This window comes from Schistocerca americana, chromosome X (assembly GCF_021461395.2).
Source record: "Schistocerca americana isolate TAMUIC-IGC-003095 chromosome X, iqSchAmer2.1, whole genome shotgun sequence".
NCBI lineage: Eukaryota > Metazoa > Arthropoda > Insecta > Orthoptera > Acrididae > Schistocerca > Schistocerca americana.
In genome coordinates, this window is record NC_060130.1 from 138,387,445 (window position 1) to 138,412,236 (window position 24,792).

Sequence of the window (24,792 nt, forward strand, 5' to 3'; positions counted from 1 at the left end):
TTATTCTTCAGTGGTATGCTTCTCTTACATTCCACTACAAGATCCGTGGGTTGATGCATGGAAGGACACGTGACAGCTACCTTTCTAGCGCTGACTGCGAATGATCACTTCATCCAGCACACATAGTCTCCACACACTCGGATGCGCATCTTCCTGTCCACAGTATCTCATAATCTTCGAGTGGTGTATGGCCACTTATACCCACATGAATTATACATCTTCCGGTAGGTTTTACATATTGCCCATTAGCCACCTTCAGCAGAGATGTTTTGTTGTCGACGAATACGGTTTTCTGCAACTGGTGACGGTACTCCTCCGAAATGACTGAGTATGGTGCTCCAGAGTCCACAAGAGCTTGGGCTGGTTGGACATCCATGAGGATATCGACGTAGTTTCCTGTCATTTTTGTAGTGATCGACAGTGGAGGATTTTTCTCTACAGAGGCCTCACATCCAAGGAAGGTCGCACCCTTTAGTTTTCCAGGTTGCGGCGGCTAGGTGATCGGCTGGAGCTTCTAAACAGCGATGGAGACCTTGATCAGCATGTTGGGGAGTGTCCTCTCCAGTGGCTAGATTGCGGCGATGGTGACCCACGTCATCCTGCCCCCACATCTTCTTGTTTATCTTCGTCAGCCTGGAGTTGGCTGTCTTCTGATGCGGGCGTCATCAAATATTCACTGCCTTTCTCGACAATAGCGCACCACATATCACAGTTGTCCACAGTGGAAACATACTGGTTGGTTATCCTGGGTCCTCCAGAGGTCAGTCTTCCTTGGTGCCCAAACAGGTTCCTCATGTGGCATTGTAGGAATGTAACTCTGTCTGGGTATCAAATTTTTCACCGTTTTAAAGGGAAATGAAGGACAAGAGATTGGGTTCAATGTCTGTTCCACTTTCCCCCTCATGACCTCTTGAAGCGTCGTGGTTTTTTGCTCACCGTGCAATCCAAGTGCCTTCTGAACTTCCTCTCTCACTATGTGACAAATAACACTTGTGAAATCAGTTGCTTCTTTCATCATAGACATTGATAAGACATTTGGAAGCTGTTCAAACTTCTTGCAGGTAATTCTTTTCTGATGCCTTGTCTCGATATACTGGCACCATTTTATGAAGTTGCCTGCTTTCGAAACCTCCTTCAGGAGTAGCAACACCCTGCATGAGATGTGCAACCTTATCTTCCTCCTTCATTCTAGGATCTACTATTTTACACAGCTCCAAGACGTCTTGAATGTAGGATGCTTTAGTTTCTCCTGGACGCCGTGCCCTGCACTTTAATTTATCTTCAGCCTTGCACTTCTGTCGTTGTGTGTTGTTGAAATACTTGTGCAGTTCCACTTAGAATACTTCACAGTTTGCGAACTTCTCCTCATTGTTCTCAAACCATTGCTTGGCAGTGCCCTCCAAGTAGAAAAATACGTTAACCAAACACACGGTGTCATCTCATTTGTTAAATTTGGCTATATGCTCATATACCTTCAGCCACTTGTTTGGATCTTGGCCATCGTCACCAGAAACCCCGGAAGGATGGCTCATGTGGTGGCACACAGTTGCTGTCATCGTAATGTCCTCTTCTTCTTCTGTCTCTGATAGATTGCGATCTGTTGAATATGGCTCGAACTCGGGTTTCTAGTGATCTGTTGTGGCCTGATGGGAGCCACTGTGTCATTGATAATGTGTGCTATCACAAGTTCACAAGTTTCAATACCCAGTGTCTCCACCAGAATAATGTCATGTAGAAGAAGGTGTAATTAGGTGAATGACGAACACTAACTTCACTTAATGAAGGTTTATTCAGCACTTGCACGAACCAAGTATATAAATTAAAATTGTACAGTCCAGGTGAGTTTTGAGCTCACGACTCTCCATGCAACAGTTTAGTATCATAACTACTACACCACAGAGCTACTCAGCTTCTTCTGTGGCAATATTAATTTAAACTATACAATGGAACCATTGACGAAGTTACAGGTAAACCAGAGATAGTTTTGAATTACAATATAAGAAAGGGAGGAGTCGACACAGTTGATCAACTGCGAGGTGCGTATTCCATCACACGGGTGACAAGAAGATGGCCATTGGTTGTATTCTATGCTCTAATGGGTATAGCAGGAATCAATGCTCAAATAATTTTTTGTGCAAATGAGGCAAATCCAAAAAGAAGAGAATAATTTCCTTGAAAGATTTAGCACTGTCTCTTATGAAGCCGCAACTAGTGGAAAGAGCTAATATTCCTTCACTTCCTGCTGACATTGCAACTTTCCTCATGAAATACACAATGTGTTGAATGAACTGAGGAGCCTGCCACCAAGAAAAAGAGGTCAGTGTGTGACATGTGGATGAGCAAGTAACACATCTACTACCATAAGGTGTAACTCATGCCATAGCTTTGTTTGCAAAGGACACACAAAAACAGTGCATACATGTGAGAAGTGTAAAGTATTTCCTGAAAATTCATGAGACAATTAACTCTGTAGATGAAAGGAACTTTGTGATAACTGATACTTCAATATATAAAGCCTTTTTCCTTTTATATTGCAATGAAAGTGTGTTTTTGTTCAGCATGTGCTTAAAAAAGTGTTGGAATAGATTGATATGTCAGCTGCAGCAATAGAATGATATGAAAGATTCTTATTTATATAATCAAATAGCAAATTAGTGTTGTAATATACGTTTCTCATATTGTTGTTAAAATAAACTAAAATTAAACTGTGATTAACTCATACATGTTTCCCTTGGTAGCATAATGACAGCTTTTGACTACATGTGTACAAAGTACGCCGCATGCCTGCTCGAGGAAGACTATCTGATGTGAACAAGTCCACCTCTCTGAAGTAACAGAGCCATCTTGGCTACAATTGAGTAGTTTAACCACTCTACCTCTCTGAAGCTAACAGAGTCATCTTGGCTACAGTTGAGTAGTTTAGCACAGTATGTGTGTCTCTGATAAAGACTTACCAGTTAGGATGATGTACTGAGCTCTTTTACTAAACACTTTGGAAACCAAGCCCGAGCATAGCTTGAGCCACAAGTTTATGTTAAAAGATTATGCCCAAGTTTGGGTTGGACTGTGATTTTCTCAATTTGCAAGCTAAATATCACTCAAAAACTGGATTCATTTCATATAAGAACAATGTACAGGCATCTCGCAACCTGCCCCTTGACTGGTGCTACTACCATTGTCAATTTCTAGAATTATTGTGAAAGAAATATTGGCAAATGTAACAGCTGCCATCATGAATTGCTGAGCCAATATGGAAGAGGAAGAAATTGCTCAGTAACTCACCTTGAACTTTTTTCTGTCAAAATTATTTTAAAATTTTTAATCTCTCAAAGAACTAAAACAAAATACGAAAAATAAATATTGTAGCTTGGCCTTTTTTTAGTATATATTACTCTGGAAGATACATCAAGCACATGTGTACCAGTAATGCTTTAAATAGCTGCATAAATGTCCAGCTTCATAGGCCCAATATTCTTGTAAGTGGCTGGTCTCCAAAGCGTTAAGAAGTCTTCAAACTTCTCATATATCTGGGAACCTTTTCCTTTGCTCATACTTTCATTAACAATCTGCAAGGGAATCTGGGAATCTGGCTGTTGTTGTTCATCCACAGTTTGCAGGGTATCAAGTGAGAAAAGGGCAGTGCTTTCTAAAACTGTGCTGATTCATGGGCAGACACATTTCTGTCTCAAGGAAATTTATGAGAATTCTGCAGCAAACCAATTTTAAAGATATTGGTCTGTAATTTTTTGGGTCCATTTTTATAGAGGAGACACCTGAGCTTTTTTCCAGTCAATTGGGACTTTGTGCTTGCCAATAGCCTAGAGTACTCTGTAAGACTGAATTGGGCTTTCACCTGGACCAGATGACTTATTTGTTTTCAACACTTTCAGTTGCTTCTCTTTGCCAGGGATGACTATTACTATGTCAGTCTGTGTGAGTGTCAAACAACAGTATGATTCTCCTCCAGTGTGTTCAATGAGTAACTGGATAGAAACCTCAGAGCTGCTTAACTATTTTACATAGGACCAATATTTTCTCAGGTTCTCAGCAAGATCTTTTGCTAAGGTGTGATGGTATTAGTTGTTATATGATTTGTGCATCAATCTTATAACAGACACACAAATGTCTACTAACTTTTTCCCTGTCATTACTTGTGCACCCTCTTCTTGATTTATTTATTAACTTTGGTAAAAATAGTTGCTATGATGACATCATGGTCACAAATCTATGGTCTATGTGAAATTAAGTTAATTCTTGTTATATGTGACCAGATCACTTCACTGTCACGTTGAAGTTATCTTGTCACATATAACAGGTCTTTGTCAAATCAAGTTAGTTGTAGGATGTTTTAACTGGCCACCTGATTCTGTTATGACAGGTTTCGAGTCATTCAAAGATGGTCATTAGCACTGACATATCCAGACCATGCAGTATAAGTTGGAGGTGACTTTAACCTATTGAGTATAGACTGGGACGTCTAGGGACAGCAACAGAGACAATATTTTTGTCAACTGCAAGGAACGCTCCCCCTCCTATGGCTTCTAATCTGGCTTTTCAATATATATTCCATTAATTGCTAAATATCTGAGAGCTTTCTAGTTCAGGCTTCAGCCTGCTCTAGGTCCTGAGAATAATTTGAGCACAATTGATTTCCTGGAGGGTAGTAAGTTCTGAAACTTTGTTATGAAATTTTTGACACTTTACTGATAAAATTTTGACAGTACCTTTACTCTGAACGCAGTCTGATTTCTTTATCTGCAGGTCATCTGGCGAGTGTTAATCAGAGTACTTCAAACTACTGCCTAACACGAAAAAAGTGCGTGTGCACTCCACAAGTTCTCTGCTGCCTGAGTAGCTTCTTCCTTTGTGTAGTGCAGTACTGACCTATCAAGGGGCATCCCCATTTGATAATACATTTCCAGAAATCTGCCCCAAGACCATCACAGAGTTGATGAAGCCTCTGGCTGGGACCCTCAACTCAGCTCCAAACCAAAGGAACCCTATCGACTATGGAAATGATGCTGCAAATTGTGAACTCTGCTTGTACCCTGCACGCAAGACCAGCAACCTTCACCACTTCTGCCAGCCTCCTTATGAACTGAGAATAGCTTCAGAAACCAAGCAACAGGCATTGTTAGTGCCAACATGAGCCCCAACTTGCAAACAACTGCACCCTGCACACACAGCAGCTGCAGGAAGGGCCTCCTCTAAATCTCATACGGGGCCCCCCTGTCAAACATACTGAGTGCCCATTGGCTTTCTTTCTGGTTCTGAGGGGCTCCAAAACACATCTAAATATTGTAGGTCCAAATAAGTAGCAAATCCAGATGCTAGTTGGGAACTATAAGAGTCATTCAAATGGAAACAAGGCAAATGGAAAAAATAAATACACTAGTTACTGCTTCAGAAGTAATCACATTACTGTTAATACATCTATCCCACTGAGAGACAGGACAGTCAAAACCTTCATGGAAAAGTGTTTGTGGTTGCCTGCACCCAGGAGTGCACCTCTCCATCTGAAGCAAGCTGACAGCCACAAATGTCTTTCTTCAGGGCTTCAAAAATAAGGAAATCACATGGTGAGAGATAAGGACAGTGTGGAGGATGTGGAAGGGCTTCTCAGAAAAACTTCTGCATTGTAGCTGAAGCAAACTTGTTAACATTCATTCTGTTGCAGGGCAATGCACATCCACAAATCACACAGTGAGAGACTGGGACAGTGTGGAGGTTGTGGAAGGACTTCCCAGGAAAACTTCTGCATTGTAGTTGAAACAACCTTAGCAACAGTCATTCTGTTGCAGGATAATGCATGCCCACATAATGCTGAGGTCGTTCCAATTATGCAGTAGAAGTTTTGCTGGGAAGCCCTTCCACATACTCCATATAGGGCCACACTCTCCTTGCAACATCAACATTTTTGAAGCCCTGAAGAAAGACACTCATGGCTGTCAATTAGCTTCAGATGAAGAGATGCATACCTAGGTACAACCTTGGTATGTAGGCAACTGTATACATTTTTCTGTGAAGGCATTGACCGCATTGTTTCACAGTGTGATAAATGTATCAACAGTTATATGAGGATTACTCTTGAAATAAAGTTTACTTACTTTTTTCCACCTATCTCATTTTCATTGGCTGCCCCTTATACATTGTGGCTCATGGGATTGGTTATATTGAGTTGGGATGAAAAATTTCAGTTTGTAACTGCCGAGTTGGATAGTGGAGTCAAATAGCACTCACTCACTTGGATTATTCTTTCATTGATGTTCCCTTATGTTCACTATATTTTGTTTCAGTCTAGTGAAAGATTAACAGGACACAGCATTGTCTTGATATGTTAAATCAAATATTTACTGAGATGCCACAGCACTTTAATTATATCCACAATGACCTGTCGTGAACTACCTTTCACACACAGAACAAATGCATGATCCCTTCATCTCTTCCTGTTACTAACATTTATTAGTCATATGTACAGTATTTACAATGCTGTGTGATAAAGCCAAGTTCCCACATCAGATGCCTGCTCTACATTAAGTTAATAGTTCAGCTTAATGTGTGGTTTGTGTGTACAGCAGCTTCAAAATTCTTCACAGGTGAGGAACATGCACTGGGCTCCTCTTTATGGCTATAGGGAAGTGTCTACAACTACTTTAGCCCTCTCCTTACTGAGGTCATCCTTTTGGTATAGGATGCATGTTCTTAGCACTGGGGCATGAGTATATTTGAAATCTCTCTCTCTTGATGACTTCCTCCTGCTACTAGTTTCGGTTCTCCCACACACATAATGAATCCATTTAGGTACAACTGCTATATATTTTCTGGATGAAGGTTTTTTTTCTGTATATGCTTTTCTGCTTTGTTACAAAATTATAGCCATATGGTAGCTCAGTGCTTAGAGGACAGGTCATGAGAGTGTGCAGTAGTTAGCACTAGAGTAGCAGAGAATGTAACATTCCTGGAATTACAAGAATGGGACATTTTGATTCTTGGATAAAAATTGCAAAAAATGTTATTGAATTTTATTCTATTCCTTTAGTCAGTCAGCAATATTGCACATCAGTTCAGATAAAACATCAAGCTTACAATAATTACCACCATCATCTTCACCAGAAACAACTGACATTCATGGCTACTGTTGGTGTCACCTTATATTGTGTGTGAATGGCTTCTGATTGATTGACATACCTCATATGGTGCCACTGCAGTAGGAGCCATGACATCAGTTGCTCCTGCTGAAGACAGTGGTGGTTATCATTGAAAGCTTGAGGCTTTACCCAAAAATGATGTAGCATGAAATCCAAGAATATCTTATAGAAGTAAACTTCATTCTAATACTGCATAATAGTGTAGTTCTTTTATTTGTTCATTCAACTATAAATTACTATTTATTGTTCACCTCAGTAAATATGCTTGAAATTATTGTAAACTACAGTTCTTCTTCTTCTTCTTCTGCTGCTGCTGCTGCTGCTGCTGCTTTCAAAGGCTAGGCAGTTCACCATTGTAGCCACAGGAGAAGTTGTTACCAATGTTTCCTTGGTCTTCTGAGGGCTCCTCTACAATTTGGTCTACACAGTAACACTTATTTTAGTATTGTTCCTTGTTGCATTCTGTAAATCTGTCTAGTTTCCTGCAGCCCTTTTTCAGATCTCAGGAATGTCATTATTGTATCCTGTAATAAATTACACTTTTTACTACAACTTTCTTGTGATTTGAACAAAAAAAAAAGACTTGTATCTTACATAAATTATTTATTTGGAGATACATATTACCATTTGATTTGCTGGCATCTTTCAGTAAAGTCTCTTTTTACTACTAACAACACTCCACATGTGAGATTTTTATTTGTCCACATATTTTTGTATGATGCTTAATGGCATTTTTCACGGCAGTCACCAATTTTGCTGCCTCTCAGAAGCTGGTTTGACATTTTTTCCTTCTTTTCATTTGTCTTTGTGATGCAACTTCATCTTCTGCCTGCTGTTCTCATTGGTGTTCTCTTCTTTGCACTTTACCAGCTTACCTTTCTTCATTCATTGTGGTACGAAATTCTTTTTCATGTGTTGGTTTGATGTTGTGCTATAGACGTCTCATTCATTTATTGCCACCAAGTCCAAGATAATGAAGAAAACATGCATTGTTGACCTATTGACTGAACCACTTGTTGTACACTACTGGCCATTAAAATTGCTACACCAAGAAGAAATACAGATGATAAACGGGTATTCATTGGACAAATATATTATACTAGAACTGACATGTGATTACATTTTCACACAGTTTGGATGCATAGATCCTGAGAAATCAGTACCCAGAACAACCACCTCTGGCCATAATAAAGGCCTTGATACACAAGGGCATTGAATCAAACAGAGCTTGGATGGCATGTACATGTACAGCTGCCTATGCAGCTTCAACACAATACCACAGTTCATCAAGAGTAGTGACTGGCGTATTGTGACGAGCCAGTTGCTCGGCCACCATTGACCGGACACTTTCAATTGGTGAGAGATCTGGAGAACGTGCTGGTCAGGGCAACAGTCAAACATTTTCTGTACCCAGAAAGACCCGTACAGGACCTGCAACATGCGGTCGTGCATTATCCTGCTCAAATGTAGGGTTTCGCAGGGATCGAATGATGGGTAGAGCCACAGGTCGTAACACATCTGAAATGTAGCATCCACTGTTCAAAGCGCCGTCAATGCGAACAAGAGATGACCAAGACATGTAACCAGTGGCACCCCATACCATCACGCTGGGTGATATGCCAGTATGGCAAAGACGAATACATGCATTCAATGTGAGTTCACTGCAATGTCGCCAAACACGGATGTGACCATCATGATGCTGTAAACAGAACCTGGATTCATCTGAAAAAATGACGTTTTGATATTTGTGCACCCAGGTTCAACATTGCATACTCCATCACAGGCACTACTGTCTGTGAAGCAGCGTCAGGGGTAACCACAGCCATGCTCTCTGAGCTGACAGTCCATGTTGCTGCAAATGTCGTCAAACTGTTCATGCAGATGGTTGTCTTCTTGTAAATGTCCCCATCTGTTGACTCAGGGATCGAGACGTGGCTGCACAATCCGTTACAGCCATGCGGATAAGATGCCTGTCATCTCGACTGCTAGTGATACGAGAACGTTGGGATCCAGCACGGCATTCCGTATTACCCTCCTGAACCCACTGATTCCATATTCTGCTAACAGTCATTGGATCTCGACCAACGCAAGCAGAAATGTCGCGATACGATAAACCGCAATCACGATAGGCTACAATCCAACCTTTATCAAAGGCAGAAACATGATGGTACGCATTTCTCCTCCTTACACGAGGCATCACAACAACCTTTCACCAGGCAATGCTGGTCAACTGCTGTGTGTGTATGAGAAATCGGTTGGAAACTTTCCTCATGTCAGCACACTGTAGGTGTCGCCACCGGCGCCAACCTTGTGTGAATGCTCTGAAAAGCTAATCATTTGCATATCACAGCACCTCCTACCTGTCTGTTAAATTTCGCGTCTGTAGCACATCATCTTCGTGGTGTGGCAATTTTAACGGCCAGTAGTGTACATGGGTCATTTGGTCAGCCATATGAACCCCGTACTGTGAACTGTTACAGAGAGTTACACTTTCTCGACTAGACTTTCTACTCTGGTCATTGCAGTTCATCATGCACAGCACTTAGAAAAATGACATTCCAACTTTTTCCCTGTTAATGTACAGTCAAGATGCAATCCCTGTGCCCAAAAAATTGCAGCTGGTTGTGTTGTAAACTGCAGTGTATCCTCTCTTCCCCATTAGAGGAATCTCAGATGCATCTTGTTTATTTTTCCCGCTACTGACACTAGATCCTTTTGCAGTTTCTTAGCTAGATAAAGAAATGTAAATAAGTTGTGTGTCATCACTTACATCCATTAGTTTTGAAATGCCCCTGGGAGGTGCAAGGCAACATACTCTCCTCTCAATTTATTTTATGGATGTGCATTCTCCTTGCAGAGGTATAGGTACCTGTTACATCACTACATCAGCAACAATCAAGAATTTGATTTCATACTTATCTGATTTGTTGGCCACACAATGGTTGAAGCTGCATATTGTTTTGCTTGGTTGTAAATGTTAATGAGCGTTTGATTCCTTCAAGGCAATAACAATGAAAGTTTGGCATACTACGCCCGGAAATCTTGAGCATATAAGACAGTCAATTGTGTGTCAATGTACATTCTGCCATGATCAGCCTGGTTGATAATTAAAATAATACCTGTAATGGAACAGTTCTGCAGTTTTTATGTGCTATATAGACAAAACACACTGAATGCATTGTGATAAAAGTGTATGTATTTCATCTAAGGTTACAATATTCTGTGTTGTATGTTTTGCTTTTTACTTAATGCAGGCTCCTTCACTGTTGTGGAGATATTTTCACAGAAACAATGGTGACTGTGGTGCCAAACCAAATAAATTTGAATTTCATTATTTGTCTGTAAGAAGCCGCCATAGACTGTGAGTCCCTTCTATCAAAATATTCAGAAAGTATTCCTGAATAACCTCTGAAAGCTTGTCAGCAGAGTTCTAGTTTACATATTAAATGCCATGTTCTTGTAAAAAAAGATTAAAAAAGGTAAAACAATTTGAATAATAAATTAGCACATTTTGAAGAGACTGCTCCATCTTGCTATAAGACCAGGAGGAGGTTGGCTACTGTGCAGATAGTGGAAGCACCAGCAACCAACAGAAGCACCAGTGGCAAACAAAAAGAGTGTGACCCAACAAACAATGAGAGAATATTCCACAGCCAGCACATCACACCAGCTATTCTTGAAAAATTTCCACAAATCTGTTAAGTCTTTCAGTTACAATGTTCTAATCCCAATCATGGTACCACTACAAAGGATTGGTTGCGCCTACCATTTACTAGTATATATTGATGATGTTAATCTGTTCAACAAAATTTTAATGTAAAAATCTGTTTTAAGATCAGACCCACCAAAGGAAAACCATTCACAAAATAAATTAATTTAAATACTATAGCAGTATAAATGGAGGCAGCATAAGTTAGCTTGTGTTGCACATTTTTACTGTGTGACTAAACTAAACAATAAACATAAATTTTAAAAAGAGACACATATGTTACATTTCACATTTCAATTGGATTACCTCTTGCAGACTACTATTTGTATTAAAATGTTTGCAGGTTCTAAGAGCAGCTGGAGTTGGGATTAAGTATGCCTCAGATGCAGCAGTATTGTTCACCTTCCTTAATAGTCGAAGCTACAGTCACCTTAAAAAAATGTTTGAAGCATATCATAGATTAACTGGGAAGACCATTCAAGAAAAAATACAAAATGAGTTTGTGACAGAATGTTTCCAACATGCCCTAGTGCTATACGGTAATTTAAGTTTTTGATTTACTTACTTTTAAATGTTTTGTAACAACCATTTCTTTTAAAATGCAATATTAACATATTCAGATACATTGATGGAACAGAGCAATATTTCTTGTTGTGTCCTCGTGTTTTAACCAGCAGATTTCCTTCACAGAATGAGCAGCTGTGTGATAGATCAGCAATGGGTCTCTAATAATTACAATGACCCATTTCTCTCAATGGGAGACCATTGAGTTCTTACTGTCACTACAGAATATTTGATTTTGTTATCTGAGCCACAATCCCACTTCTGTTTGCACCACTTCATCACCGTCAAAGTGAAGTCCTTGAAGGTGTTCTTTAAGTTTTGGAAACAGATGAAAACTGGATGGTGCCAAGTCAGGACTGTATGGAGGATGATCAGTGACAGTGAACCCAAGACATCAGAGTGCTGCAGATGTCACACCACTCATGTGTGGTCTGGCATTGTTATGCTGAAGGAGAGGATGCTCTATGTGTGGATGAACTCTTCTAATTCAAAATACGATTACTACATGCTGTTTCTCATACACCAACAATTGCATAGCACAAAATTACCGAATATGCAGCAACCAGTCCCAAAACCATGTTTTATTTATTCTCTTTTGCAAATCAATTTCAACTGATGAACAGCCATCATCATTAAACATAAAGTTGTTTGCTGCGTAAGACAGTATTACTACTCGGGGCACATATTGGTTGAAAGCACCAATGATGGCTGTTAATCAGTTGAAATCAATTTGCAAAAGTGAATACATAAAACATGACTTTGCGACTGGTTGCTTGCTGCATATTTGATAATTTTATGGTTTACGGTCGCTCCACAACTTGGGAACCACATGGAGCCCACCATTCATAAATTGCATAGCACATCGCCATGTGCCTCTAGCAGTAGAAGTTGCAAATATGTAGAATGCTGCAAATATGTAGACATGAAGAAGAAAGCAGCAGAATATTAATAACTTTTGTTTTGTTTAAAACGCTTTAAGAGTTTTGCATTAAAAATTCAGAGGCATTACTTTCCAATGCGACACATACATCTTTCATCAGCCAACATATAACTCCAAAACATTCTGGGTCTCTCTCCTAAGAGTTTGCACAAGCATTTTCTCTTGTATTTCCACTGATATTTTAAATTTCCTTCTTGCAATGTGTAATTGGAGTCAGCCCAAACAAATACTGTCCATCACATATTTCATGCAATGCCCAGTGTCAACAGAAAGTGTCCATTTGTTTCCCATTACAAACAAAATTATTTTTAAAGCAAAATGTTACATGTCCATTTAATAGATCAGTCCCGAATTAGTCTAGTGTGATACTAGGTTCAGAGATATGTACTAACAGGGACAGTAAAATACAAGAAATCTCTGTTCATTATGTCTTCATTGCCTGACTTCCCCGTCTCATGTGCTACCCTGGCCACTGCTGTCTGCTACCGCCATACAGTAGTGCTACCCAGTCGCTGTTGAAGAACTCATTATTCTTTATGTTTTACTGTCTCTCTTAAAATGTATCACAGAAGTAAATATTCTTCTTCTTCTTCTTCAACGATCTTCATCCATATTTCTCAGTTGTTTGCTGCTCTTTTCTACCTCCGGACTCCATACTGGTGAGATCCGCTATTACGTTATCAATCCATCTTCTTCTAGGTCTCCCTTTTTGCCTAACTGAATTGATCACACCTTTCATTTTCTTTGGAATTCTATCCTCTGCCATTCTCTCTGCATGTCCTAGTCATCCTATTCACTGTGATTTCACAAATTTTACTATGTCCCTAAATTGCATTAACACTTGTAATTTGGCATTGTAGTGTATTCTCCACCCTTGTTCCTTCCTTATTGGGCCATAGATTTTGCACAGTATTTTCTGCTCAAAGTTTCTTAGTGTATTTTTATCATGTTCTGTCAACGACCCACACCTCTGACCCAAATGTGATGACTGGGTGGACTAGGGAGTTATATATTAGCAGTTTTCTTTTACTTGTGACAAAGCTATTTCTGAAAAGTTGCATATTTTCAAAGTAAGCTCTGTTTCCTGCTTGTATTCTTTCCCTTAAAGACTTTCCAATACTGTTATCATTTGTTATTAGGATTCCCAGGTAGTTAAAAGAGTACACTCCTTTTAAGCATTTCCCATTGATGTTTAGGTCTTTGGGGTTCTTCTGGCATCGGAGTGTGACATTACCATATATTTTGTTTCGTTTTCATTTACTATGAGGCCAATTTTTAAGGCTTCTGTTCCCATTGCCTGGTATGTTTCTTGGAGTGTACTGATACTTCTTCCTACTACAGCAATGGCATCAGCGTATACACATATGTAGCTAGTTTTCATAAACATGGAGCATCTTTTGTTGTTTTTATTTACGACACTATGCAGGGCTATATTGAATAGAAAAGTGGAGAGACTATCACTTTGCTTCATGCTGTTATTAAAGTCAAAGCTTTCACTTGTTCTGCTAAGGACCTTTACTTTTCCTCTTGTCTCTGTCATCGTCATTCTGATTAGTCTTATTAGTTTAGCACATATACCAACTTCTTCCAGTATTCTGTAGAGTTCTTGCTGGTTTATGCTGTCAGAGGCTTGTCTGAAGTCAATGAATAGGAAATGCAGATCTATATCATATTCATAGAACTTTTCCATCATCTGTCTTATCACAAAATTTAATCAGTTGTTCCTCTGTCTTGTCGTCGGCCAAGCTGATGGTTGCCTAGTATGTTTTCTGGGCACTTCTGTATCCTTTTGTTTAATATACTTGTGAAGGTATTATAATGTGTGCTTAGGAGTGTTACACCTCAATGGCTTTCACATGCTGATCTGCCGCCCTTTCTTATAAAAGGGGAGGGGGGGGGGGGGGGCTATTATTCCAGTTTTCCAATTACACGGCATAGTTTCTGTTTCCCACATAACTGATATTAATGTCTGCAGTTCCTTTATAACAGCCTCACCACTTGCTTTTATTAATTCAGGGATTATGCTGTCTTCCCCATGGGCTTGATTGTTTTTTGACTTGTGCACAGGCTGGGAGTCCTCTTGTAGTGTTGGCTTTCTTGCCTCATTGGTTTCATTGTCTACTTTCAGCTCCACTCTTTCTTCCTGTGCAGCTGTTTCTTCATCTTCCACGCTGTTGCTTAGTGTACCTTTGAAATACTCTGCCCATCTTCCCACTATCTGTTCTTCCTCCCTTACCATTTTCCCATCTTTACTGAACATGCCATTATTTTTGGCTGCAATCTGTTCTTTATTTTGGCTGCAGTATGATAGAACTTTCTTATTTCACTCTGTCCCTTTAACTCTTCTAGTTCTTGAAATTTCTTCTTAGTCCATTCTCTTCTCATTCTCTTGCCCAGTCTGTTAGCTCTTCTTAATTCCCTATATTGTTCCACATTATTTCTGTGTTTTCTCTCTGTAGTACTTTTGCTCTTGCCCTGTTCTTTTATTCTACTGCTGACCTGCAATGTTCATCAAACCATTCCTGAATTCTTCTGTTCTTTCTTATGACTATTATTTCTTCTGCAGCATCTTTAATGGCTTTTCCAATCCTGCTTCACCTTTTGTCTACTCCCACTGCAGTCTCTTCATTTCTCAACTTCCTACTTAGTGTTATTCAGTATTTTTTTCACTTCATCAGGGATTTTCAGTTTGTCGGTATTCCATTTCATCATCTTTCCTGTTCTGTTGCCATTCCTTAGTGACAGTTTCTCTCTCAAGACTGATTTTATCACAAAGTGGTCCAAACCACAGATTGATCCTCTGAAGCTCCATACATCCATATCTGACATGGAGTGGTGTGCAATCACTAAAATATGATCGATTTGATTGACTACTCCATTGACTCCAGACTTCGAAGTACCCAGATGGATTCTTTTTTGTGGGAAGCAGGTACTTTTAATAAACTTATTATTTCTTGCTGCGAATTAGCATAGTAGGTCTCCATTCTTTTTGTTTTCCTCATGTAGTGAACATTTTCCAAAAACTCCATATGGATGTTCATTTGTCCCTATTTTTGTCTCAAAATTTCCTATTACTAGCATCAGGTCATGCATATTGGTACTGCTCAGCATACTTTTTCCAAGTCTTCATAGACCTTTTCTTTAATTATATCCTCTTTTTCCTCTGTTGGTCCATGTGCATTCACTATTGATACAATCCTAAATTTCCCTCTCAATCTGAATCTGCACATCCTTTCATTTACGGGTTCAAATTCTAATAGGCTTTTCCTAACATCCGAAGTTATTATAAATCTTGTTCCAAGTTGGTCTGATCTTTCTTCTGGTCCAATATATACCAATGAGTAGTTGGTTTATCTATCTGCCCATTTCCTTGCCATCTTATTTCCTGTAGCCCTACATCATCATATTGAAATTTTAAAATTTCATTGGCTATTTCTTTCATTTTTCCAGGCTGAAGCATTGTCGCCACATACCATGATGCTACTGCCAGACCCTTTATTCGTTTTCTTTGCTGGGGTTGTGATACATGTCTTCCATCCAGTTTCTGAGGCCTCTGTTGAATTTCCATAATATACTTTCTATGGGGTTATTAGCCCCATGTCCAAACACCAACCTGGAGGACCAGGATTTGTATTAGGTTTACTCCTCTAGGGAAGTTGGCTTCACTACACCTCTAGCACCCTCCTTGCCCTATATCGTGGGATACACTTCATCTGGCTCCTTACTCAAGACCAATCCAGCTTAGGTCACCCTGCCAGCACAGCTTTCGACTTCAACAAAGTATGCAAACCCTCTGCATGGCAGTGAAGGTGCTGACTATAAGGTGGTGTCCCCTGGGAGGGCAGCAGTGAATATTGCTATGTGATCAAAAGTATCCGGACATCCCCAAAAACATACATTTTTCATATTAGGTGCATTGTGGTCCCACCTAATGCCAGGTACTCCATATCAGCGACCTCAGTAGTCATTAGACATCACGAGAGAGCAGAAAGGGGCTCTCTGCGGAACTCACAGACTTTGAACGCGGTCAGGTGATTGGGTGTCACTTGTATCATACATCTGTATGCAACATTTCCACACTCCTAACCATCCCCATGTCCACTGTTTCCGATGTGATAATGAAGTGGAAGTGTGAAGCAACATGTACAACACAAAAAAGTACAGGCCGACATCGTATCTTGACTGACAGAGGCCATTGACAGTTGAAGAGGGCCGTAATGTGTAATAGGCAGACATCTATCCAGACCATCACACAGGAATTCCAAACCGCATCAGGATCCACTGCAAGTACTATGACAGGCAGGAGGTGAGAAAACTTTGATTTCATGGTCGAGCAGCTGCTCCTAAGCCTCACATCATGCCGGTAAACGCCAAATGATGCCTTGCTTGGTGTAAGGAGCATAAACACTGGACAATTGAACAGTGGAAAAACTTCGTGTGGAGTGACAAATCATGGTAAATAATGTGGTGATCCGATGGCAGAGTGTGGGTATGGCGAATGCCCAGTGAACGTTACCTGCCATCGTGTGTAGTGCCAACAGTAAAATTCGGAGGCGGTGGTATTATGGTGTGGTGTGGTGTGGTGTGGTCATGTTTTCCATGGAGGGGGGCTTGCACCCCTCATTGTTTTGCATGGCACTATCACAGCACAGGCTTACATTGATGTTTTAAGCATCTTCTTGCTTCCCACTGTTGAAGAGCAATTCAGGGATGGTGATTGCATCTTTCAACATGATCGAACACCTGTTCATAATGCACGGCCTGTGGCGGAGTGGTTACACGACAATTACATCCCTCTAATGGACTGGTCTGCAAGGAGTCCTGACCTGAATCCTATATAACACCTTTGGGATGTTTTTGAATGCTGACTTCATGCCAGGCCTCACCGACCAACATCGATACCTCTCCTCAGTGCAGCACTCTGTGAATAATGGGCAGCCATTCCCCAAGAAACCTTCCAGCATCTGATTGAATGTGTGCCTGAGAGAGTGGAAGCTGTCATCAAGGGTAAGAGCGAGTCAACATTGTATTGAATTCCAGCATTACCGATGGAGGTCACCATGAACTTTTAAGTCATTTTCAGCCAGGTGTCCAGATACTCTTGATCACACAGTGTATTATTTTACAATCTTTCTTCAGAAACATTTCTTGTCACTATTTATGTTAGCCCTCTTGACACCAACATTTCATATATAAACAGCTTTCTTTCTGAGCACTTACTGTCCAAACATACCTCAAAAGTGCCATTTTAATCTATTTTGTTACCACATTTGTCAAGTTACATAGTAAGTTAGTTCCAAGTACCAGATATCACATTTACAATACGCACTATGATGTGGAATATCAGCAGAACTCGTGAAGATGTTCATTTCCATGGGTAAATCATTGAAGAGTTTTATACCTGTGTCATTATTCACTCCTTTTAGTACCAAAGTTACAGTCACTACAGGGCAATATAGATCATTTTCCCTTCCCATATTATATTTGTTAATATTATCTCTATTACCTTCAAACAACAATGGATTGTTCAGAACAAATTTCATCAGTCAATAAACATACAGTGAGGCAATGATTAATATCTCAAATTGCTTCAGTAGATGCCTGCAAGATGTATGTGAGTGAAGCTACTTTCTTTTGTGCAATGAACCCTTTTTGTCCAAGTGAGAAGTTAAAGGAAGGACAATTACAGTGCAACAGCCCATCAAAAGTGAGGTCATTAGAGCCGGGGCACAAGCTAGCATCAACAAGGATGAAGAACGAAATCGGCTATGCCATTTGATATGAACCATCTCAACATATGCCTAAAGCAATTTAAGGAAGTCACAGAAAACCTAAATATGGATGGCTAGACCATCGTCTTCCCAAATGCTTGCCCAGTGTGCTGATCACTAAGTGAGAAGTTAGCCCAGAACATTACCCATGCGACATCAGTAGATGAGATGGTGCAAAATATGTTAACTTGGTTAATTTTACTCCCCAAAGTTAGAATTTTTTCTTATGACAAAAGTAGCTGAAACTGAACATTTCAGCAAGTCTTCTATATGGTTTTCCCAATTTGAGTTGTCATCAATATACCAACTAACAAACCTGAATTTACTTTTTTTTCTTCTGTCTTTCTTGCTCACCCCCCCCCCCCCCCTTTTTTTTAACAGTATTTTGCCTCCCAGTAGCATCGCACACATTTTAGGTTGTCTACTGTGGATTGACACCACCTGAACCTGCACTGAAAGCAGCTAAGTAGATGTCTGGTCTAATGTCTATACCATCTGCTTTAAGTATTCACTCCAGTGACTTTCCCACACAGTTTGTTACAGCGAAGGGGAAAAGGTATCAAAACTGTCTTCCTCCCAGAGTTGGGAACTTTCCCTGTTTTGCTATACTGGATTAAAGCATTCTAGGGGGAGTTCTTTTGATTTTATTTTCAAGTGTCACAGCATGCTGTAAAGTATTCAATTGTAATCAAGTGCAGTATCATAAGTCTCAGACAGTGCCAAATCCAGTTCCCACATGGAAAAGGAGCACTTAACATGACTCAGAGTTGTTGGATCAGAAGTCCATTCCACCCCTCTCCATTGTCGCACAGTAGCAGGAAAATCCTGGAACCTGGCTGGCGATGGCAGTTGTCAAAAGAAAATGTTTTGCCATCATGTGGGTGATGTCTCCAGAAGTTGTCTACAGAACCCCCTGCTTGAGCAACATTGTTATATGTGACCTTGACTGAATTTACCAGAAATTCTCCTGATTATTTTCCGTATTTATCTAGAGCAAATGGAGCAGTTGATAGAATCCAAGAACACTTGCCATGACCTTTTCCTGCTCTGCTTTATTATTAACAAGCATTAACCCTTGCTATCCAAAAAGTGGCAAGGTTTTTTCTGCTATTGGTCAGTATTGAAACTGTTGCAGAGCCACATGCTGGACCCAAATGGCCAAAATGCGCTCATCATTCCACCAAGCACACAATGTGTTCTAAGATGACATGAGAACTTTGTGATGGATAAGTCAGTGGTGAGGTGGATCATACTTGTGGTGGCAGCGGTGGTGGTGGTGGTGGTGGTGGTGGTGGTGGGTGGTGGTGGTGGAGGAGGATTATTATTAGCACTTCCTCTGTTATTGACAGATATCTCAAGTGGAACAGCCAACAAAGTCTCTCAGAGGTTTGGGTGTTAATACCATTCTACAGACCACCAAACTCACTGGGATTTACTGAATTGCATGTAGGCTTCATAGATTTACCATGAGTAGACAGAGAAAATTTCCTGGATAAGCCTTATACCAAAGGCATACAGCAGGTTCAGAAGAGGTTTCATTTCAACACCCACTTACCCCATTGGCATGTTGCACACCTTGAGGTAGAGTTGTTATAATACTGGTTTGCGCCATTCTCACAATATGTGTGGTTAAGAGTTTGAGTGCCATGCCTGTAATATTACGTTTTCTTCAATGTTGGAAAGAATGCCATGCACGTAATATTAGAGGCACATCATCTTACTGATGACTGTCACACCCGTAATGTTATGGACATACAGCCCTCACTAAGATGATGTGCCAGTAATATTTCAGGCACAAAATTCTTTCCAACATTGAAGACAACGTAATACTAAAGGCATGGCACTCAAAGTGTTAAGCAGAGATCCCTGCTCCCTGTGACACACAACATTCAACTGACACATTGAATGGTTGTCACTTAAAAAGCATCCCCAGAGCATATGGTTACAGAAGACTGGTGGTGCTCAGCATTTCTCAGCTCAGAAAACTCTGATTCCCCTAACCAGTCCCAGCCAATGAAGGCTGAGCTCCCTAAGATGATCAGCATCAAGCAAGCTTGAATTTAGAAATAACCCAGCAGCATTTCCATCACAGTTGCATACCAATTTTTATTTCTCAGTGTATTTTGCTGTCAGTGATAGAATTCTCTCACCAAGCTCTGAAGTGAAGTCATGGGGAAAAAAAAAAATTAGAAGGTAAAAATGACACACGATGCTATTCACACAGTACAGGGTGATTCAGCTAAGCTGTTCACCTCAAATATTTCCAAAGCTGTTTAATATCTAAAAACTATTTGGAACTATTTGAGGTGAACAGCTAAGCTGTACATCGGTTTTCAGCCTGATCAATTATTAGAAAATCCTCACTAGATGACATGCAGGCTCTTGCCATGTCTACAGTGCCTGACAAAATAAGTGAAGCACTTAGAAGACATGGTCTAATATCACTGTAACTTCGCAAACCGTTACTGGGTATGGAAATGATTAGAGCTGCAATTCTCTGCACAGACAGAATGGCCACCAGATTGCATAAGTGTTGTTCATGTTTAGTGTTGTTACCAAGCCTGGTAGAGTACATAAGAGGTATGAACAGTGTCAGATGAGTGTTCAATGTCAAGTCAGCAAGATTCCTCATACTTGTGTGAGAGTGTTTTATCAGCATCTGACATAATTTGAATAGTCTCTCTTTGTGGGTCTCCATTTGGTTGGCTGGGTGAATTGTGCAATATTCACATTCATCGAGCATTCGGTTGTAACAGTGGCCTGATATCAGTCTGCATGGGCACATGAAAGCAGGCATACTCATCGTCAAGTTTCTGATTGACCAAGTCTGACCACCACAAGAGATGATCACTGTATTCTGCATCGAGCAAATCATAACCCCTTCACATCTGTGCTTGTCATCTTAGAACAAGTAATTGACTCCCTGCAACATTCTGTGTCATCCTACACCATTGGTTTGAGACTAGCTGTATATGGGTAGGGAATTACCACCTCGTGCATGGGCTGCCTTTAACACCACAACAGAAACAGGTGGTGTGATGCCCTGACTGGGAAACATGGACTGTTAAGGAATGGCATTGCATTGTGTTCAGAGATCAGTTGTTCTGCATTACTTCAGTTGACTGTTTCCAGTGACTATGGTGATGACCTGGGGAAAGGAACAGTGGTATTATTCTTGGTACCATTGCATGGCAATGGTACGTCATGTATATCCTGCATCCTCAGGTGTTGCCTCTTGTCTGACAGTATCACGGCGTTATTTTTCAAAAGATCAATGCTCATCCACACATGGTACGTGCCTCTATGAACTGTCTGCATGATAATGTGGTACTCTATGGCCAGCAAGATCACCAGACCTGTCCTCGATTGAACGGGTACAGAGGCTTTATGATACCTTTCCCAAATTAATCAGTGCATGCATCCAGGCTTTGGTAGGTTCAAGTCATACTGACAAGTGGGCTCATATTGCCAATTTCTTTGTCAATTTTGCTCAATTTTGTAATCAGTGCAGTAACATCACATGCCCTCTCAACCTGTGAAGTTTTGTTTCATTTCATTTCCTCTTACCTTTCTGGGCACTTCACTGTTTTTGGCAAGCAGTTTATATTAATTAAAGAATTATCAGCTACAATTTAACTGTAACAAAAGAAATTATAATAATTTCTGCTGCTAGTATCATAGAAATCAAAGAGATGAATTCGACCATGTTTTATTCTCCAAAATCCAACATGTAAGTTCAAAGAAATTAAAGTATTCAGAACTTAGATTTCCCTGTTTTTAGATAGAATGTTTCGCCAGTACTTACCTTTCAGTGGGGGAACATTAAGTTCTGCAGAATGACACTTATAAAAGTACACACACTACCTAGCTTTTGGAACTAATAGTTCCTTCTTCGGGAATGAAAGAGGGGTAGGTTGGTAAATGTTAACAAGCAAGGGCAGGCCACTCCCAGTATGAGAGAGACCCACCAGTCATGAGGAGTGTGGCGAGAGAAATGCCAAAGGTGGTACATTGGTAAGCAGTGTACCACACCAGTTTAAAGATGTATTGGGGGAAAGGAAATCAGTGCTACAGTTAAGAACTAGGTGGATTATTAGATGAGAAAGATGGGAAGGAGGAGCATGAAGATGAAAAAGTAAAAGTAAAAAAGATAATGATGAGACAAAGATAACAATTTGGGAAAGTCATATGGTACGAGTAGGATATTGTAGTGCATTTGGATGGCTGAAGACAACAGTGCATGGTGTGGGGAAGAGAGACTTGATAAAGTCATAGCCTTGACAGAATAACATTTGAGACCTTGAAGGCCCGGGTAGTACTGGGTAACAAGGGGGAAACTTCAGAGCTTTTTGAAGTGGGAACTGTATTAGTCAGAGTGAGAGAAAAGGACACAAGCCAGAAAATTTGTTTGCACATAAGATCTTTGGGGTAGTTGAGGGAATGAAAAGCTGGGGACAGGAGGTTGGTGCAGGTGTTGAGTTAGTCAATAGTAGAGCCCGTGTGCTTGTAGAGGACACCTAGACTGTACGGAAGGGAGCATTTTATGTAGAAGGGGTAGCAGCTGTCAAAGTGTAGGTATTGTTGCTTATTGTTCAATTTTATACAGACTGAGATTTCAATGTGGACTTCAGTGAGTATGAGGTCAATGTCAAGAAACACAGGTTTATTTTTGGCAAGGACACAGGAGAATTTTAGTAGGGAAAAGGAGTTTAACTGTTGCCCAAAGTGGGGGAGTTATTCTTCACGAGTTCAGAACATAAAAATGTCATCAATAAATCTTTACCATGCCAATGTCATCTCACTTTCTTTATAGCCTTTTAAATGCACTATTTATTTCTCTTCATCCAATCCATCTTTACTTCTCACACTGTCCTCTTTGTTTCTGGACTTGTACCACTTCAATTCTAAAGCAGATGTGAAACAGCAGCTGCTGTCATCTCTCCAAAAAGCTGTACCTTAAATATCAAAATTAATCAGCCAATTAAATATATTAATTATAAATTGTCAGAGCAGCTAGTCACCCACTAGTCTCCCCCATTTCTCCTAACATATCATGTAGTGTGGCATTGATAGTGAATTCATTTGTGTAGACAGTAACACTGGGAATAAGGGTGCAAAAGCTACATCCAAAGCCTCAGGCTGGTACAAATGGCACCAATTTTGGCCTTTTGACAGAGGGATAAATTACACACCCAAATAAGTGGCAGCTGTGGTTCTGAACCCTCCACTACCTTCAGCACTAATTGGCCAAATTTTGCCAACTGTGGTGGTTGCCCACCCTTAACTTGTACTAAGGAAGAGTCAGGACAAATTTATCTTATCACTACACTTAATGGTAGTGGTGTTGGTGGGGGGTAGCTTATTCCCTGCAAGATATGATCACTATCACTTAAATTACAGGACAGGAACCCCTCCTGCAAGCAGGAAAAGAAATCCCCATTGCCTGTGTATGGAATAAATTAACTAACCCTATTAGTTGCGTGTCACTTTCACTTGCATGATGACATCTTCGCTAGTTCCCACCACCATTCTGTTGATTCCTGTTTTCCTCCTTCACTCTACTGTAACCTTGGAACTGGTGCACTGCTTACAAGTTTACCATCTTTGACTTTGACCTCCTCCTCCAACACCTCTCCCTTTGCCCTCACAACAGATAGGTCCCTCTTATCCAGAGTGGTCTGCCCTTTCTCTTTACCTTCCCCAAGTTACTCCTGTCCTCCCTCCCTGAAGAAGGAACTATTAATTCCAAAACCTAGGATTGTGTGTGCACATTTATAGATTTGTATCTTCAGGACTTAATGTTTTGCCTCCTCAGTGTAAGTACTGGGCAGCAAGTCTGTCTGAAGTATGACTACACATTAATCCCAATCGACAGAAGAGAAGACAGCTAAAAACAGGGACACAAAGAAAGATCTATAAAATACACTATACAGAAACGGACGTCCTGAAGTAAAAATTAAATGGCCTTCACCATACTACTACGACGGATAAAAAGTAAAATGCGATTGACAGCCCGTGTGCATTGTTCGCTAAAACAGCTGGCAACTCACACGACAAACACAAACAAGAATGTAAGTGGTTAAAAAGAGGGTATTCAATCAGGAAATGGTGAACCATCAAAAGCTGAGCCCAATGAGCACAAAGTGGGGGAGCACCACTTAACAAATGGCAATGGCTAAAAAGACCGTGCCTGAAAGGCAACCTAGCTAAAATGATCTCCTCACAGCAAGAGAGCCGAGGGGTCATCCAAACCGTTGGGAGAGGCTTAATAACCTGGAGTTTGTTCCCATGAAGGGAGGACCAGACATGACGCCAAAGTGACACTATTTGCTGACAGACAGCAGCACAGAGATCACTGGAGGGAATGTAAGACCTAGCAGGCTGAAGTACGAGGACTGCAGCCTTGGTAGCAGTGTCAGAGGTCTCGTATCCTGTCAGACTGACGTAACCATAAACCCACGTGAACATCACAGTGGCTCCATAAAGATTGAGCAAGTGACAGCTTTCCTGGGCCCATTGCACTAAGGGATGGTGTACAGCACACAGAGGCTTTGAAGGGCCTGTGTCGCCGGATCTACTGCGTAGCCTGATACAGGGCAAAGAGCACTACTGTAAATAGTGAGCAGTGTTCTGGAAGCCAATACCAGGAAACATCGGTTC

The 24,792-nt window shown here is 40.5% G+C and overlaps 1 protein-coding gene across 1 annotated transcript in view; it reads left to right on the top strand.

Annotated features, from left to right (window-relative positions):
* LOC124555866 (annexin-B12-like) overlaps window positions 1–24,792 on the top strand; it is a 256,043-nt gene that overhangs the window by 209,574 nt on the left and 21,677 nt on the right. The window contains exon 6 of the mRNA XM_047129929.1: window positions 11,201–11,396. Within this exon, the coding sequence (XP_046985885.1) occupies window positions 11,201–11,396 (196 nt within the window). The remainder of the gene's footprint in view (window positions 1–11,200; window positions 11,397–24,792) is intronic.